Source organism: Macaca mulatta, chromosome 16 (genome assembly GCF_049350105.2).
Source record: "Macaca mulatta isolate MMU2019108-1 chromosome 16, T2T-MMU8v2.0, whole genome shotgun sequence".
Classification (NCBI taxonomy): Eukaryota; Metazoa; Chordata; class Mammalia; order Primates; family Cercopithecidae; genus Macaca; species Macaca mulatta.
Genome location: NC_133421.1, coordinates 41,656,008 through 41,675,651, shown reverse-complemented (window position 1 = coordinate 41,675,651; position 19,644 = coordinate 41,656,008). Strand labels below are relative to the sequence as shown.

The following is a 19,644-nucleotide window of genomic DNA, read 5'->3' as shown; positions in this document are numbered from 1 at the left end:
TCAGTGAAGGCTTCTCTCTGAAGAAATGATGTTCTAGCTAGGATCTGAAGGATGAGCAAGTATTACCTAAGTGATGGAGGAAAAGGAGAGCATTCCATGAAGGGTGCCCTGTAGTGGGAAGACGCGAGACACATTGGAGGGACTGTGCAGAGAGTGCAGCTGGAGCTCACAGAGCCAGGCGGCATGAGCAGAGATGAGATTTGAGAGGCAGACAGAGATGGAATCCTACAGGGCTTTGTTGGTCCTGTGAGGATTTGGGTCTTACTCCTGAGCAAACTGATGTAATTTGAATGTTTTAAGCAGATGAGTTACATTTTCAGATTGATGTTTGTGGTAGTCACTGTGATGACCGTGAGGAAAACAGACTAGAAGAGGGAGAGTGGAGCATTTGGAAGGCTATGACAGCAATCCAGGCATAAAATTATCAGAGGCTGGGATTAGAGAAGTCTCAAAGGAGCTCGAGAATAAGTAAATAGATTTGAGAGGTAATTAGGCAGGTCTTAAAGCTACAATATGCTGCATATTAGGGTAAGGGAGAAGAAGGTAACATGATTTCCAGGTCTCTGGCTTGTGTACTTGGAAAGATAATGGGGCCAGTATTGAGACAAAAATCCCAGAAAAGGAGCAGCTTAGGACACGTTAAGTGTGATGCTTTGAGATACCCAAGAAGAAAAGATGAGAAGGAAGACATAGCAGCCTAGTGCTCAGAGAAGGCTCCAGCCTGGAGCTATTATTTGTGCACAGAGGTGGTCATTACAGCCATGGATACAGGGAAGACTACCTGGAGGGGAGATAAAGGGACTTACAACTCAGCCTTGAGGAAGTCCAGCATTTAATTCCTGAGCAGAGGAGAGACAGCCTGTAAACAGACTGAGAAGGATCAGCCAGAGAGAGGTGGGGGAAAGCCAAAAGACTCCTGTCCCAAAAGCTAAGAATGAAGGTGTGGTCCACTGTGTCAAAGGCTACTGAAAGGTCAATGAAGACAGGCACCAGAATGTCTATAGGATTTACACAGAGGTCATTGGTGATCTTAGAGATAGCTGGTTAGGTGGAGTGACCCTAGCCCACTTGAAGCTTCCCAACATTACCTCAAGCATCCCAAATGTCCAATCATCCATGTCTGGTAGTAAAGAGAACAATAAAAGATTGAGACTTGTTGCTTCAGCTTCAAACATATTCATGTTGTTCCAGTTGAAAGCAATCCCTAGCCCTATTCCCTCCCACATCCTTTCCTTTCCCAGTGGAGCCTACCTTGCCCAGGATGCTCAGTTCATTGTCTGGTCCAGATTCTGATAGGGGCCTCTGATTCTGCAGGCTCCTGACAATGTCTACAAGATGTTCCACCAGCTCTGTCAGCTCCTGACCAACTTCTGTGATGCTCTTCTCTACTGCCACCTTTAAAACAGCAAAGTTCAGGTCCTGGGTTCTATAAAACTGGACCCAGGAACCACCACTAGACAGAGGGAGTCATAAATACTGTAGTAATGACATAAAAACAGACATACAGACCAATGGAATAGAACAGAGTACCCAGAAATAAACTCTCACATATACAGTTAAATGATTTTTGACAAAGGTGCCAAGACCATTCAACGGGGAAAGGACAGTTTTTTCAACAAATTGTACTGTGAAAATTGGATATATCTATATGCAAAAGAATATGGTTGGACCCTTACGTAACATCATATACGAAAACTAACTCAAAATGGATCAAAGACCTAAATGTAAGACCTAAAATAATACAAGTCTTAGAAAAAAAATAGGGCAAAATTTATGACATTGGATTTGGCAATGATTTATTGTACATGACACTAAAAGCACACACAATGAAAGAAAAAAGGAGGCTGGGTGCGGTGGCTCACGCCGGTAATCCCAGCACTTTGGGAGGCCGAGGTGGGTAGATAATGAGGTCAGGAGATCGAGACCATCCTGGCTAACACGGTGAAACCCGTCTCTACTAAAAATACAAAACACTAGCCGGGCGTGGTGGCGGGCTCCTGTAGTCCCAGCTACTCAGGAGGCTGAGGCAGGAGAATGGTGTGAACCCGGAAGGCGGAGCTTTCAGTGAGCTGAGATGGAGCCGCTGCACTCTAGCCTGGGAGACAGCAAGGCTCCGTCTCAAAAAAAAAAGAAAGAAAAAAAGAGACAAACTGGACTGCATGAAATGTTTAAACATTTGTGCATCAAAAGACACTAACAAAAGAGTAAAAAGGCAATCCACAAAATGGAGAAAATATTTGCAAATCATACATCTGATAAGGCATTAATACCGAGAATATACAGAGAATTTCTAAAACCAACAATGAAAACATATCACTGCCGCTTGCTTGGTTGGTAAAACAAACAAACAAGCAAAAACCCATAAACAACTGAATTTTGAAATGGGCAAAGAACTTGAATAGACATTTCTCCAAAGAAGATATACAAATCACCAATAAGCACATGAATAGACACTCAAGATCACTAATCAGTAGGGAAATGCAAATCAAAACATACAGTGAGATACCACTTCACACTCATTAGGTTGGCTACTATAAAAAAAAAAAAAAAAAAAAAAAAAAAAACAGAAAATAACAAATGTTGATGGTGTGGGAAGATTGGAACCCTCTGCACTGTTGGTGGGAATGATATATGGTACAGCCACTATGGAAGACAGAATGGTGGTTGCTCAAAATATTAAAAATAGGCTGGGTGCAGTAGCTCATGGCTGTAATCCCAGCACTTTGGGAGGCTGAGGCGGGTGGATCACCTGAGGTCAAGAGTTCAAGCTCATCCTGGCCAACTTAGTGAAACCCCATCTCTACTAAAAATACAAAAATTAGCCAGGCGTGGTGGTGGGCATCTGTAATCCCAGCTACTTGGGAGGCTGAAGCAAGAAAATCGCTTGAACCCAGGAGATGGAGGTTGTAGTGAGCCGAGTTCATGCCACTGCACTCAGGACTGCGTGACAGAGCCATCTCAAAAATACATATACATATATATATTTTTTTTTATTATTATTATTTATATATATATTTTCTAGGTCACATTAAGTGTGATGCTTTGAGATACCGAAGAAGAAAAGATGAGAAGGAAGACATAGCAGCCTAGTGCTCAGAGAAGGCTCTAGCCTGGAGCTATTATTTGTGCATAGAGATGGTCATTAAAGCCATGGATACAGGGAAGACTACCTGGAGGGGAGATAAAGGGACTTACAACTCAGCCTTGAGGAAGTCCAGCATTTAATTCCTGAGCAGAGGAGAGACAGCCTGTAAACTGAGAAGGATCAGCCAGAGAGAGGTGGGGGAAAGCCAAAAGACTCCTGTCCCAAAAGCTAAGAATGAAGGTGTGGTCCACTGTGTCAAAGGCTACTGAAAGGTCAATGAAGACAGGCACCAGAATGTCCATAGGATTTACATAGAGTTTACATAGAGGTCACTGGTGATCTTAGAGATAGCTGGCTAGGTGGAATGATCCTATATATAGTGATCCCATATATATATATATATATATAAGAATTACCATACGATTTAGCAATTCAACTTCTGGATATATAAGAATTGAAAACAGGATCTCAAAGAGCTTCATAAACTGATGTCCATAGCAGCATTATTCCCAATAGCTAAAACATGGAAGCAACCCAAGTGTCTGCAGACAAATGAATAAGCAAAAAGTGGCATACACGTACAATAGAATATTACTCAGCCTTAAAAAGGAAGGGAACTCTGACATATGCTACAACATAAATAACCCTCGAAGACATTATGCTAAGTGAAATAAGCCAGTCACAAAAACACAGATACTGTATGATTCAACTTATATGAGGTATTTAGAGTAGTACAAATCAGAGACAGAAATTAGAATGATGGTTGCCACAGGCTGGGGGAAGAGGAAATGGAGAATTTTAATGTGCTCCTAGAATTCCACTTTTGCAAGATGAAAAGAGTTATGGTACCCTGAAGAGCCAGTCATGTTAATTTAACATTTTTTAGTTATGGAAATGATGGTAGTGATGGTTTCACAACATTATGAATGCATTTCATATCACCCAACTGTATACTTAAAAATGGTTTAGGGCCAGAGAGAAGTGGGGGAAAGCCAGGAGACTTAAGGGTGGAAAGAGGCAGAGCAAGATAGCCAAATAGAAGGCTCCATTGAGCATCCCTCCCACAAGAACACCAAATTTAACAACTACACAAAAAAGCACCTTCATAAGAACCAGAAATCAGGGGTACTCACAGTACCTGGTTTTAACTTTACATATAGAAAGAGGCACTGAAGAGGGTAGGAAAAACAGTCTTGAATTACCAATGCCATCCATATCCCATGTGGCAGGGGCAACACGGCACAGAGAATCTGTGCACTCGGGAAAGGGAGAGCATGGTGATAAAGAGAATAGAGAAACTTTGCCTTGTCACATCACAAAGCAAAACTGGGCTGAACTCCGCTGACGCCTACCCACAGCGGGAGCATTTAGATCAGTCCTAGCCAGAGAGGAATCAAATCACCCACTCCAGTGATTGGAACCTGAGTTCTGGCAAGCTTCTCCACTGTCGGCTGAAGTGCTCTGGGGCTCTAAATAAACTTGAATGGCAGGCTAGGCCACAAGGACTGCAACTCCTAGGCAAGTCCCTAGTGTTGAGATGGGTCTCTGGACCCACCCAGAGCCTGGGTGAATGTGCCACCATGAAGGGAAGGACACAAGCCTGGCTGGCTTTGCCATCTGCTGATTATAGAGCCCTAGGTCCTTAAGTGAATATAGGTGGTAGCCAGATAGTGGTTACAAAGGGGATTGGGTGAGACACAGTGCTGTGCTGGCTTTAGGTCTGACCCCGTGCAGTCCTAGTGGTCATGGCCACAAGGTGCTTGCGTCAGCCCACCTCCAGCTCCAGGCAGCTTAGCACACACACACACTGTTGTGGAGAAGTACGAGAAGAGAACAAGAATCTCTGCCTGGTAATCCAGAGAATTCTTCTGGATCTTATACAAGACCACCAAGGTGGCACCTCTAGTAGTCTGCAAGAGTCACAGCTTTACTGGGCTTGGGGTGCCCCCTAATGCAGATACAGATCACAACACTGAAGTCCTTTCAAATACCTGGAAAGCCTTCCCAAGAAGGACAGGTACAAACAAGCCCAGACTGTGAAGACTACAATAAATAACTAACTCTTCAATGCCCAGGCACTGACAAACATCCACAAGCATCAAGACCATTCAGGAAAACATGACCCCACCGAACTAAGTCAGTCACCAAGAACCAATTTGGGAGAAACAGAGATATGTGACCTTTCAGACAGATAATTCAAAATAGCTGTTTTAAGAAAACTCGAAGAATTTCAAGATAACAGAGAAGGAATTCAGAATTCTATCAGATAAATTTTAAATAATTGAAATAATTAAAAAGAATCAAGCAGAAATTCTGGAATCCGGAAATGCAACTGACATACTGAAGAATGCATCAGAGTCTGCATCAATAGCAAAATTGATCAAGTATTAGAAAGAATTGGTGAGCTTGAATTCAGGCTATTTGAAAATACACAGTAAGGGCTGGCGCAGTGGCTCACACCTGTAATCCCAGCACTTTGGGAGGCCAAGGCAGGCGGATCACAAGGTCAGGAGATCGAGACCACAGTGAAACCCCGTCTCTACTAAAAATACAAAAAATTAGCTGGGCGCAGTGGCAGGTGCCTGTAGTCCCAGCTACTCAGGAGGCTGAGGCAGGAGAATGGCATGAAACCAGGAGGCGGAGCTTGCAGTGAGCCGAGATTGCGCCACTGCACTCCAGCCTAGGCAACAGAGCAAGACTCCGTCTCAAAAATAAATACATAAATAAAATAAAAATAATAAAAAAAGAAAATACACTGTAAGAGGAGACAAAAGAAACAAGAAAAAAAAAAAAAAAGAGAATGAAACATGCCTACAAGATCTAGAAAATAGCCTCAAAGGGGCAAATCTAAAAATTATTGGCCTTAAGAGGAGGTAGAGAAAGAAATAGTGGTAGAAAGTTTATTCAAAGAAATAATAGCACAGAACTTCCCAAATCTAGAGAAAGACATCCATATCTACATACAAGAAAGTTATAGAACACCAAGCAGATTCAACCCAAAGAAGACTACATGAAGGCATTTAATAATAAAACTCCCAAAGGTTAAGGATAACGAAAGGGTCCTAAAGCAGCAAGAGAAAATAAATAACATATAATGGAGTTCCAACACATCTGAAGGTAGACCTTTCAGTGGAAACCTTATAGGCCAGGAGAGAGTGGCATGACATGTAAAGTGCTGAAGGAAAAAACTTTTACCCTAGAAAACTATAATTTGTGAAACTAGCTTTGAAACATGAAGGAGAAATACTCTCCCAGACAAACAAAAGCTGAGGGATTTTATCAACACCAGACCTGTCCTACAAGAAATGGTAAAGGGAATACTTCAATCAAATAGAAAAAGCCAGGCGCAGTGTCTCACACTTGTAATCCCAGCACTTTGGGAGGCCGAGGCGGGATCACCTGCGGTCAGGAGTTCCAGACTAGCCTTGCCAACATGGTGAAACCCCATCTCTACTAAAAATACAAAAATTAGCCGGGTGTGGTGGTGGGCACCTGTAATCCCAGCTACTCTAGAGGCTGCAGAGGGAGAATCACTTGAACCCAGGAGGTGGCCTGTAATCCCAGCACTTTGGGAGGCTAAGGTGGGCAGATCACTTGAGGTCAGGAGTTCAAGACCAGCCTGGCCAACATGGTGAAATGCTGTCTCTACTAAAAATACAAAATTTAGCTGGGCATGACGGCGCATGCCTGTAGTCCCAGCTACTCGGGAGGCTGAGGCAGGAGAATTGCTTGAACCCAGGAGGTGGAGGCTGCAGTGAGCCGAGATCATGCCACTGCACTCCAGCCTGGGCAACAGAGTAAAACTCTGTCTCAAAACAAAACAAAACAAAAACCTCACTAGTAATAGTAAGGTCACAGAAAACCAATCAAAAATAATAACTACAACTTTCAAAGATATAGATAGTATAATAAGATATACACAGAAATAACAAAAAGTTAAATAGCAGGGGATGAATTTAAAGTGTAGAGCTTTTATTAGTTTTCTTTTTGCTTGTTAGGTAGTTTATGCAAGCAGTATCAAGTTGTTATCAGCTTAAAACAATAGGTTATAAGATACTACTTGCAAGCCTCATGGTAATCTCAAATCAAAAATCATATAATGGATACACAAAAAATAAAAAGCAAGAAATTAAATCATAGCACCAGAGAAAATCATATTCATTTAAAGGAAGACAGAAAAGAAGGGAAGAAGGAAGAGAAGACCATAAAACAAAACAACCAAAGAACAAACAACAAAATGGCAAGAATTATTACCAATAATAACATTGAATATAAACGGTCAAAAATCTTCAATCAAAAGACATAGAGTGGTTGACTGGATTAAAAAAACAAGATCCAATGGTCTATTCCCTACAAGAAACACACTTCATCTATAGACATATATAGACTGAAAATAAAGGGATGGAAAAATATATCCCATGGCAATGGAAGCCAAAAAAGAGCAGGATTAGCTATACGTATATCAGACAAATAGGTTTCAAAACAAAATCTATAAGAAGAGACAAAGAAAGTCATTTTATAATGATGGAGTCAATTCAGTAAGAAGATATAACAACTGTAAATATATATGCACCAACACTAGAGCACCCAGACATATAAAGCAAATATGACTAGAGCTAAAGAGAAGATAGACTCCAATACAATAACAGCTGTAGACTTCAACAACCCACTTTCAGCACTGAACAAATTATTCAGACAGAAAAGTAACAAGGAAATATTGGACTTAATCTGTACTATAGATCAAATGGACCTAATAGATATTTACAGAACATTTACATTCATGCTGCAGAATACACATGGATCTTTTCCTCAGCTCATGATCATTCTCAAGGATAGGTCACAAAACCTAAGACCTAACATATGTCAGGTCAGAAAACAAGTCTTAAAACATTCAAAAACATTGAAATAGGCCGGGTACGGTGGCTCATGCCTGTAATCCCAGCACTTTGGGAGGCCGAGGTGGGTGGATCACGAGATCAAGACCATCCTGGCCAACATGGTGAAACCCTGTCTCTACTAAAAATACAAAAATTAGCCAGGTGTGGTGGCGTGTGCCTGTAATCCCAGTTGCTGAGGAGACTGAGGCAGGAGAATCACTTGAACCCAGGAGGCAGAGGTTGCAAAGACTAGAGATGATGCTACTGCACTCCAGCCTGGCGACAGAGCAAGACTCCATCTCAAAAAAAAAAAAAAAAAATTGAAATAATACCAAGTATCTTCTCTGACTATGGAGAAAACTAGTCAATGGAGTAAAACTAGAAATCAATAATGAGGAATTTTGAAAACTATACAAACCCAAGGAAATTAAACAATATGCTCCTGAATGACCAGTGGGTCAATGAAAAAATTAAGAAGGAAATTTAAAAATTTCTTTTAAAACGGGTGCAGTGGCTCATGCCTGTAATCCCAGCACTTTGGGAGGCCGAGGCCAGTGGATCAGAAGGTCAAGAGATCTAGACCATCCTGGCTAACATGGTGAAACCCCGTCTCTACTAAAAATACAAAAATTAGCTGGGCATGGTGGCGGGCACCTGTAGTCCCAGCTAATCGGAAGGCTGAGCCAGGAGAATCACTTGAACCCAGGAGGTGTAGGTTGCCGTGAGCCAAGATCGCGCCACTGCACTCCAGCCTGGCAACAGAGTGAGACTCTGTGTGAAAAACACAAAAATTTTTTTAGTATTCATTTTTTTTTACATGTGACTTTTTATATTTATCATCTCTCAACTTTGTAGGTATGAACAGGCAGAAGAGCCAGAATTGAAGCTTGGAGCCCAAACTTGGGATTCCAAAATGGGGTAGAAGTCATATATGTTAGGATCTCGGCAGCAGCCAAAATGGACTATTCTGTGGCCCACGAGGTCATTTGCAGGGACCTTGAGGGTACAGGATGAGTTGGAATGAGGGTACCCGATGACCCGTGTACACCAAGCCAATCAGACGAGCAGTGTTGGGCAATCTGGGTAGTGTGTCTGCATTTCTCAGGCCGACACTGGTGGTGACTCCACCCTCCAGTATTGGCGGTTGTGGAGTTTTTGCTTGTTTTTGCTGAATATGCTTTTATTTGGCTTTCTTGAGGTTTGCTCTGTGGTTCTTGATCCATACCTGGAGTAGTATTGGGCGTATGTCTATTTTTGAGGCCATTTATTTCTGAGGGCTGGGGTTTGGGTATGGGTTCTCATCGAACAAGATGTTCAGATCTTCCAGTTGCTTCTCAGTGAACATGGTTCGTTTCCTGTGTGAATGCATCTGGTCCTTGCCGTTAGAAAGATCCTCTGAGCCTGGCATCTTCTAATCCAGATGTGTGCCTGGGCTCAGGTCCAGGGATAAGTAGTATCCTTTTTTTAAGGGGAGACAGGATGTTGCTCTGTTGCCCATGCTGGAGTGCAGTGACATGAAAACAGCTCACAGCAGCCTCAGCCTCCTGGGTTCAAGTGTTCCTCCCACCTCAGCCTCGAAAGTGGCTGGGATCACAGCCATGTGTCATCACACCTAGCTACTTTTTTCTTTTTTTTTTCAGCGGGTCTCATAGTTTCTCTTTTCTTTTTTTTTTTTTTATTGGGTCTGACCATGCTGCCCAGGCTGGTCTTGAACTCCTGGGCTTAAGCAATCCTCCTGCTTCTGCCTCCCAAAGTGCTAGGATTATAAGTGTGAGCCACAACAATCAGCCTGAAAAATTTCTTAAAATAAATTATAATGGGCCTAGTGCAGTGGCTCACACCTGTAATCCCAGCACTTTGGGAGGCCGAGGCAGGTGGATCACCTGAGGTCAGGAGTTTGAGACCAGCCTAGCCAACATGGTGAAACCTTGTCTCTAAAAAATACAAAAATAAGCCAGGGGTGGTGTTGGGCGCCGGTAACCCCAGCTACTCAGGAGGCTGAGGTAGGAGAATCGCTTGAACCCGGGAGATGGAGGTTGCAGTGAGCTGAGATCGTGCCACTGTACTCTAGCCTAGGTGACAGAACAAGAGTCTGTCTCAAAAAATATAATAATAATAATAATAATAATAATAATAAAGGAATAACATAGCTAGGAATAAATTTAATGAAAGAGGTGAAAGACTTACACACTTAAAACTACAAAAAAATCACTGAAGGAATTATAGACCCAAATAAAAATAAATAAAAACACATTCTGTGTTTTAGGGAAAGAAGACTTAATATTGTTAAGATGTCAATACTACCCAAAGTGATCTACAGATTCAACATAATCCCTATCAAAATTCCAACAGCCTATTTTGTAGAAATGGAAAAGCCAATCTTCAAATTCAGATGGAATTGCAAGGAGTTCTGAATAACAAAAACAATCCTGGAAAAAAAAAAAAAAGTCAAAGAACTCACACTTCCCAATTTTCTAAATTTACTAAAAAGTTGTAGTAATCAAAATAGTGTGGTACTAGCGTAAGTACAGACATATAGACCAATGGAATAAAATGGAATGTCCAGAAGTAAAACTATACATTTATTTTGAGACAGGGTCTCACTCCATCGCCCAGGCTAGAGTGCAGTGGTACAATCATGGCTCACTGCAGCCTCAAACTCTCAGCTTGGGTGATTTCTCCTACCTCAGCCTCCCAGATACCTGGGACTACAGGCACATGCCACCATGCCCTGATACTTTTTTGTATTTTTCTTTTTTTTTTTTTTTTTTTGAGACGGAGTCTCGCTCTGTCGCCCAGGCTGGAGTGCAGTGGCGCGATCTCGGCTCACTGCAAGCTCCGCCTCCTGGGTTTACGCCATTCTCCTGCCTCAGCCTCCTGAGTAGCTGGGACTACAGGCGCCCGCCACCGCGCCCGGCTAATTTTTTGTATTTTTAGTAGAGACGGGGTTTCACCGTGGTCTCGATCTCCTGACCTTGTGATCCGCCCGCCTCGGCCTCCCAAAGTGCTGGGATTACAGGCGTGAGCCACCGCGCCCGGCCACTTTTTTGTATTTTTCTAGAGATGGGGTTTCACCATGTTGCCTAGGCTGGTCTGGAACTTCTGGGCTCAAGCAATCCTCCCACCTTGGCCTCCCAAAGTGCTGGGATTACAGGTGTGAACCACACGCCTGGCCTGGCCAAATGATTTGTTGACAAGGATGCCAAGTCTAATCACTGGAGAATAGACTCTTCAACAAATGGTACCAAGACAATTGGATTTCCACTACAAAAGAATGAAGTTGGACCCCTAATTCACATCATATACAAAAATTAACTTAAAATTGACCAATTACCTAAATGTAAGCTAAAACCATAAAACTCTTAGAAGAGGCTGGCACGGTGGCTCATGCCTGTAATCCCAGCACTTTGGGAGGCCAAGGCGGGCAGATCACTTGAGGTCAGGAGTTCAAGACCAGCCTGGCCAAAATGGTGAAACCTCATCTCTACTAAAACTACAAAAAGTAGCCAGGTGTGGTGGCAGGCGCCTGTAATCCCAGGTACTTGGGAGGCTGAAGCAGGAGAATTGCTTGAACCTTGGAGGTGGAGGCTGCAGTGAGCTGAGATCGTGCCACTGCACTCCATCCCTGGGAACTGAGCGAGACACTGACTCAATTAAAAAAAAAAAAAAAAAAAAAAAAAAAAAAACCAAACCAAACCAAAACAAAAAAACTCTTAGGAGAAAACATAGGGGTAAATCTTCATGAACTGAGATTTGGCAATGAATCTGTAAATATGACAACAGAAGCACAAGCAACAACAACAACAAAAAACAACAAATAAAAATTAAATTTAAAACTTTTGCGCATCAAAGGATACCACTGAGAAAGTGACAACTCTTAGAATGGGAGAATATATATTTGATAATATATCTGTGAGTCATATCTAATTCGATATCCAGAATATAGAAGGAATCTCTAAAACTCAACAACAAAAAGATAAACCCAATTTTACAATGGTCAAAGGACTTGAATGGACATTTCTGCAATGAAGATCTACAAATGACCAACAAGAACAAGAAAAGATAGGCAACATCATTAGTCATTAAGGAAATCCAGATCAAAATCACAATGAGGCAGGGTGCAGTGGCTCACGCCTGTAATTCCAGCACTTTGGGAGGCCAAGGAGGGCAGATCACAAGGTCAAGAGATCGAGACCATCCTGGCCAACATGGTGAAAACCCATCTCTACTGAAAATACAAAAATTACCTGAGTGGGGTGGTGAGCACCTGTAGTCCCAGCTACTCCAGACACTGAGGCAGGAGAATCACTTGAACCTGGGAGGCGGAGTCTGCATTGAGCAGAGATCGCCCCACTGCACTCCAGCCTGGCCACAGAGCAAGACTTCAGCTCAAAAAAGGAAATATATGTATGTGTATATATATGTGGCACATCCACCCAATGGAATATGATTCAGCCCCATAAAAGGAATAATGTTCTAACACATGCTACAACATGAATGAACCTTGAAAACACTATGCTAAGTGAAAGAAACCTGGCACAAAGGGACAAACATTGAACGATTCCAGTTATATGAAATATCTAGAACAGGCAAACTCAGAAACAGAAAGTAGCTTAGATGTGAGCAGGGGCTAGCGGGAGGGGAAATAAGGAGTTACTGCTTAACGAGTACAGAGTTTCTGTTTATGATGATTAAAGAGTTCTGGAAACAGCAGGGATAGTTGCACAACAGGAAATGTATCTGTCACTGAATTGTACACTTTAAAATGGTTAAAATGAGGTTGGACGCGGTGGCTCACGCCTGTAATCCCAGCACTTTGGGAGGCCGAGGCGGGTGGATCACCTGAGGTCAGGAGTTCGAGACCAGCCTGGCCAACACGAAGAAACCCCGTCTCTACTAAAAATACAAAAATTAGCCAGGTGTGATGGTTCACGCCCGTAGTACCAGCTACTCCGGAAGCTGAGGCAGGAGAATCGCTTGAACCTGGGAGGCGGAGGTTGCAGTGAGACGATCACGCCACTACACTCCATCCAGACAGAGCGAGATTCTGTCTCAAAAAAAAAAAAGAAGGTTAAAATTACAAGTTTTAATGTTATACACATCTTACCACAATTTTACAACTGTCAGAGAAAGAGACCGAAGATCGATTGGGAAGAAGTTGAAATATGCCAAGGCGTGTAGCAGCTAGGTTGACAGGCTTTCGGGAGATGGGGAATTTGGTTTTTTCCCGCTTCTTCATACTTTTATGAACTTTCCAAAGTTCCTCCCAAAAGCGGGAGTCGACTTTTAGACTGAGAAAAGGAACGTAAAAGTAGAACGGCTGGGGAAAGGGATTCGAGCCACAGGGGAAGAGGGCAGGCTGCGGGCAGCCGGGGGGCGCGAGGGGAGCTGCGGGACCGGCCTCCCTACCCGCGGCAGTGCCGGGCGGCGCCGGGGCCTGGGGGTCAGGCTGGAGCCGGGACTGGAGCCGGGGCCGGGGCAAGCGGCAGAGTTGGAGCCCGCCTCCAGCTCGCGTGCGGCGCGGCGGTACTTGTCGGCCAGGTCCTGCAGTAGCGTGTTCTTCCGCAGCCGAGGCTGCTGCGCGGCGCCCTCCCGGCAGGTGGGGCAGGCCCAGCGGCGCCCGGCGCCGCGCGCGCCCCACAGGCCCTCCAGGCAGTGGCGGCAGAAGCTGTGGCCGCAGGGCAGCGTGGCGGGCCAGTCCAGCAGCTCCTGGCAGATGATGCAGCCCAGGTCGTCCTCGGCTAGCCATACGGGGACAGCGGAGCCCGGGCCCTTGCCCAAGCCCGCCATGGCGACCAGGCGGCCGGGGCGCAGATGTCAGGGTTGAGCCGAGTCCGCCCGCGACCGCGTCTCCTCAGGCTCCTCCCTCGCCCTGCCTCTTCCCCTTTCCCTCCTCCTCTTCTCAGCAGCCTTTTCCCCTCCTTCCTTGGGGCCACCCAGTCTCCTTCCTCCAGTCCTGCTGAAAGCGGACTTAGAGCCTCCACTGCCCAGCTCGAAAGGCAGAGCTGATCTTAAGTGGCGGCCTCTTGCCCTGGGAAACCAACTTGCCGCGAGCCACTGGGAACCCGCGGATGTCTCCAAGATTCCCTTTAGCTGGATGTCCCCCCATTAAGATGCAGCACCGTTGGACGTCTTCTAACGTTGGCTAATAAATAAATAAATAAACAACAAATAGATGCAACACCGACAACTCTTGGGAGGAGAGGACTGCATTCAGGAGCTCATTTATGAGAATGAGCCCACGAGGCGTCATTCAGCTCCTCTAACAAGTAGCAGGGGATTAAAGATCACCGATGCACAGCCACAGGGAGCGTCTTCAAAAATGTTGATGTTCGGGCCCCGCTCGCAGGGAGTCTGATTTCATTGTCTTGGGTGGAGCACGGATGTTTTATAAAACCTCCCTCAGATGATTCTGACGTGCCTTCAAGGTTGAGTGAGCGACCCCTGGACTTTTAAACTCGCGGTTATAATTCGCGCTGTGTCCTTACTGCCCTCTGCGGGATGTAAGAGCATTCCCCAATAGACACGCGGACAAAATACTAGAAAGTGTTTTCCTGATATGGCACGCCTGGCACTTGTGGGGCTTGCGTTCTCTCCCAACTCATTCACTTCGCATCCCAGTCCTAAGCGCATTGCAACCAGAAAATGTTAGAGCTAAAAGAGCACCACGTCGTCCCGGATGACCTAAAGAGGTTAAAAAAAAAAAAAAAAGAATTTCTAGGCTCTCATGGTAACAATGAAGCGTCAGAGACTAAAACCCACAATTCCCCATCTGTTGAAATGAACTAACAATGTCTCATGCTTTACTTTATCCTTCCTTTCTCGCCTGGGCTCAAAGTAGGTATCAGATAATACAAGTTTGTAGCTGACCTTTGGATCACTTGAGGTCAGGAGTTCAAGACCAGCCTGGCCAACATGGTGAACCCCCATCTCTACTAAAAATACAAAAAAAAAAAAACAAAAAAACAGAAAAAACAGAAAGAAACAAGCCAGGCGTCGTGGCGCATGCCTGTAATCCCAGCTACTCGGGAGGCTGAGGCAGGATAATCACTTGAACCTGGGAGGCGGAGGTTTCAGTAAGCCAAGATTGCGCCACTGCATCCCCAGCCTGGGCGACATAGGGAGACTCTGTCTCACAAAAAAAAAAAAAAAAGAAAGAAAAAGAAAAAAAAATAGATGAAGGGTTTGTGGTTATTTTCTTTTTTTTTTTTTTTTTTTTGAGACGGAGTCTGGCTCTGTTGCCCGGGCTGGAGTGCAGTGGCTGGATCTTAGCTCACTGCAAGCTCCGCCTCCCGGGTTTACGCCATTCTCCTGTCTCAGCCTCCCAAGTACCTGGGACTACAGGCACCGCCACCTCGCCCGGCTAGTTTTTTGTATTTTTAGTAGAGACAGGGTTTCACCGTGTTAGCCAGGATGGTCTCGATCTCCTGACCTCGTGATCCGCCCGTCTCGGCCTCCCAAAGTGCTGGGATTACAGGCTTGAGCCACCGCGCAGGGCCTGTGGTTATTTTCAATACCGGAAGTGTCATGGAGTAGGCAGCACAGCTCATCAACGTTTCCAGTGCTTTCCCTTTCTGGGGACATGGTAGGACTGGCACTTACCTGACCCACTTGAAACACACAGCGGTAATAACATGTTACTTCCCACCAGCTTTAAAGGCGACTGAGCCAGCCATTGTATCGCTTTCTGCCAGCTGCCCCAACTATGGAGATGAAACCATCATCCAGTGACCCGGGTCACTGATTGGCTAAGATGAGCAGACTCCTTGCCGACGCACCCTAGGATACATAGTAAGGGGAGAAGAAAATTAGGATGTATTCAGGTTACTGAGATTTAATGGGCGTGTGCTGCTGCAGCATAACCTAGCCTGTCCTGACCTGGATCTTGTTCCAGAGTCTGCGCATTGAAGTAACATTGTAGCTTCTAAGAGCCTCTCTTTTTTTTTCTGTAAAACGGGCATGATACTAAACAATTAAACATGCTCAGATCTTCCAACTTAAAAAATAAAATCACTGGTGGGGCGTGGTGGCTCATGCCTGTAATCCCAGCACTTTGGGAGGCTGAGGCAGGTGGATTGCCTGAGCTCAGGAGTTCGAGACCTGCCTGAACAACATGGTAAAACCCTGTCTCTACAAAAAAATATATATATACAAAAATTACCCAGACATGGTGGTGCAGGCCTGTGGTCCCAGCTACTCAGGGGACTGAGGTGGGAGGATTGCTTGAGCTGGGGAGGTGGAGGCTGTAGTGAGCCATGAGAGCTCAGGAGGTCAAGACTGTGGTTAGCTGTGATCGCACCACTTCACTCCAGCCTGAGGAAGGAGCTAGACATAGTCTCAAAAAAATAAAAATTAAAACATAAAATAAAATCACCTTTCACCTAAGCCTCCCTGGAGCCAGCTCTCCTCTTTTCCATTTCACAGCCAAGTTCCTGTAAAGAATGGGTTAACCGGTAGTTTTCAAACTTTTTTTCTTGGACACTCCCTAAAAGTTTTATGCAAAATCATGCAATGGTTATAAGAAAGGGGGAAGGGGCAGAGTGGTCAGCTCTGGTAGTAAAAATATATTAGCAAATTCTTCATTTACAGATTTTTTTTTTTTTTTTTTTTTTTTTTTTTTTTTTTTTTGAGATGGAGTCTCACTTTGTTGCCCAGGCTGGAGTGGAGTGGAGTGGCGCAATCTTGTCTCACTGCAACCTCCACCACACAGGTTCAAACCATTCTCCTGCCTCAGCCTCCGGAGTAGCTGGGATTACCGGCACTCACCACCATGCCCGGCTAATTTTGTATTTTTAGTAGAGATGGGGTTTCCCCATGTTGATGGGGTTTCTCCATGTTGGCCAGGCTTGTCTCGAACTCCTGACCTCAGGTGGTCCACCCACCTCATCCTCCCAAGTACTAGGATTACAGGCGTGAGCCATCGCACCCAGCCTACATCAGAAATTTTGTCATTTTTGGCCGGGTGCGGTGGCTCACGCCTGTAATCACAGGACTTTGGGAGGCCGAGGCAGGCAGATCATGAGGTCAGGAGTTCTAAAAATACAAAAAAAAAAAAAAAATTAGCTGGGCATGGTTGCGGGCACCTGTAATCTCAGCTATTCAGGAGGCTGAGGCAGGAGAATCGTTTGAACCCGGGAGCCGGAAGTTGCCATGAGCCGAGATGGCGCCAATACACTCCAACCTGGGCAACAGGGCGAGACTCTGTCTCAAAAAAAAACACAAAGAAATGTTGTCAATCTTTTATCTTTCTGAACTTGTATTTCCATTCCATTTTCTCCACAGAATTACATTCCAAAGCAATATATTTCATGCATGAAAGTGTTTTTATCACTTCTCTGCAACAAAAGTATGTATATGTGCCGGGCGCGGTGGCTCACGCCAGTAATCCCAGCGCTTTGGGAGGCCGAGGCGGGCGGATCACAAGGTCAGGAGATCGAGACCACGGTGAAACCCCGTCTCTACTAAAAATACAAAAAATTAGCCGGGCGCGGTTGTGGGCGCCTGTAGTTCCAGCTACTCGGGAGGCTGAGGCAGGAGAATGGCGTGAACCCGGGAGGCGGAGCTTGCAGTGAGCCGAGATCGCGCCACTGCACTCTAGCCTGGGCGACAGAGCGAGACTCCGTCTCAAAAAAAAAAAAAAAAAAAAGTATGTATATGTATTAAACTTCTAATTCTTTTTAACTTCCTATGACAAAAAGCCTCTCGTTAAATTTTTTCCCCTGGATTGAATTATCAATATAATTACTATTAGCAGTCAAACAAAAGAAAACTATGCTGCAATTTATATAAATAACTTTTTTTTTTTTTTTTTTTTTTTTTTGAGACGGAGTCTCGCTCTGTCGCCCACGCTGGAGTGCAGTGGCCGGATCTCAGCTCACTGCAAGCTCCGCCTCGCGGGTTTACGCCATTCTCCTGCCTCAGCCTCCCGAGTAGCTGGGACTACAGGCGCCCACCACCTCGCCCGGCTAGTTTTTTGCATTTTTTAGTAGAGACGGGGTTTCACCGTGTTAGCCAGGATGGTCTGGATCTCCTGACCCAGTGATCCGCCTCTCTCGGCCTCCCAAAGTGCTGGGATTACAGGCTTGAGCCACCGTGCCCGGCTATAAATAACTTTTAAAGAGAGTAAACATTTTATTGGAATGATAGCTATTAATAAGACAGATGGGCTCGTTTCTTTCAAAAATGCATTTATGCCCAGGCACGGTGGCTCAAATCTGTAATCCCAACACTTTGAGAGGCCAAGGCGAGCGGATCACTTGAGGTCAGCAGTTTGAAACCAGCCTGGCCAACCTGGTGAAACCCTGCCTCTACCAAAAAATACAAAAATTAGCTGGGCATGGTGGCCTGAGGTCCCAGCTACTCCGGAGGCTGAGGCAGAATGGCTGGAACCCAGGAGATGGAGGTTGTAGTAAGCTGAGATGGCACCATTGCACTCCAGTCTGGGCCACAGAGCAAGACTCTGTCAAAAAAAAGCATTTATCTGGGAATGAACATTATTTAATGATAGAATTAGACAAGGTTTCGCAATAAATTCTATTTCCTTTATGTTTTTATGAGTGTGCTGAGAAACTTTGTTCACATGTAAAAATCGATGACAAAATTGTCACTCATTTTCATATTTTTTGAGATATCTGCAAAAAAGTCACATAGTGATAATCTCTCAACTGACAACTTGATTTGATTTTTCTTTAATTTTTTGTTTAAAGCAAGAATTTGAAACACTTGTGTTACAAAAGTCATTAGAAGTATTCCCTTTCTCATTTTCTGGGTGGTGGTGTAACGTGGCTGACTCCATCTTGCTGCTAGCCTCACAGGCTGGCTGTCTTCGCTCATTCTTAGGGTAGGCCATGCTAACCGTGGAAGGAATTTAGTTTACAGTTTAACTTAGAAGTCAGGATGATAATAGTCCCTCCCTAAAACTAATCCTCTCCTTATTGAGGGGGCTGAAACCACCTTTGTAAAACTATTGAGAGGCCACAAAATTAAGTTTATGGGAGGGGCCTGAATTCTGCTGACATGTTGACATAATTTCTATAATCCCTGACATTCAGGAGTTATGTAGCCAGAAGTCACAAGATTTGTGGCTTCTTCCATTGCCCCTATAGATAACATCACTATTGTAGAATCTAAGATTGGTCATTGGAGATGTTTTCCAGACTTACACCACCAGGACTGGTGGCTTGTGACTCAGTTGGCCCTGCAGCCTCACCCAGAGGTGGACTCAGTTCATGAGGACTATTCTCCACATCCCTAATGACTGCATCCCCAGTCAATCAGCAGCATCCATCCCCTAGTCCCCTGCCCACCAAACTGAAAAACCATGACCTCCAGCCTTTGGGGAGACTGATAACTCCACTTCTCCCACAAGGCCAACCTCACCTTAATGTTAATTAAACTCTTTCTTTACTGTTCTGCCTGTGCAGTGGGCAGGAAGAACCCGTTGGGTGCTTACAATATGCCAAAAAGACTGCCAAGGTTTAGCAAATGACTATCAATTAAAAGTAATTACACTTTAACTTAAGAGACACTGTGTTTACTGATATACTCAGAAAGGACTGGGAAAATTAGAATATTGTTTATTTTAATACATCATTGTCAATCTAATATTTTTTGGAAAGGTGTTTGTTTTTTTGTTTTTTTTTTGAGACGGAGTCTCGCTCTGTCGCCCAGGCTGGAGTGCAG

At 44.5% G+C, this 19,644-nt stretch overlaps 1 protein-coding gene across 4 annotated transcripts in view; it reads right to left on the bottom strand.

Moving 5' to 3' along the window:
- The window catches only part of RNF135 (ring finger protein 135), a 30,048-nt gene extending 16,261 nt beyond the window's left edge, over positions 1 to 13,787 (bottom strand). For 3 of the 4 annotated variants that reach the window (XM_015118996.3, XM_015118997.3, XM_077970758.1), the window contains exons 1-2: positions 13,372 to 13,787; positions 1,252 to 1,395 (exon numbers count right to left, since the gene is read on the bottom strand). In XM_015118996.3, coding sequence (XP_014974482.3) covers positions 1,252 to 1,395; positions 13,372 to 13,752 — 525 coding nt within the window. In that variant the 5' untranslated portion in view covers positions 13,753 to 13,787. Of the gene's footprint in view, positions 1 to 1,251; positions 1,396 to 13,069 lie in introns of all 4 variants that reach the window. The other variant, XM_015118995.3, reaches the window with a different exon arrangement.
- Between the last annotated feature and the right edge of the window lie 5,857 nt (positions 13,788 to 19,644).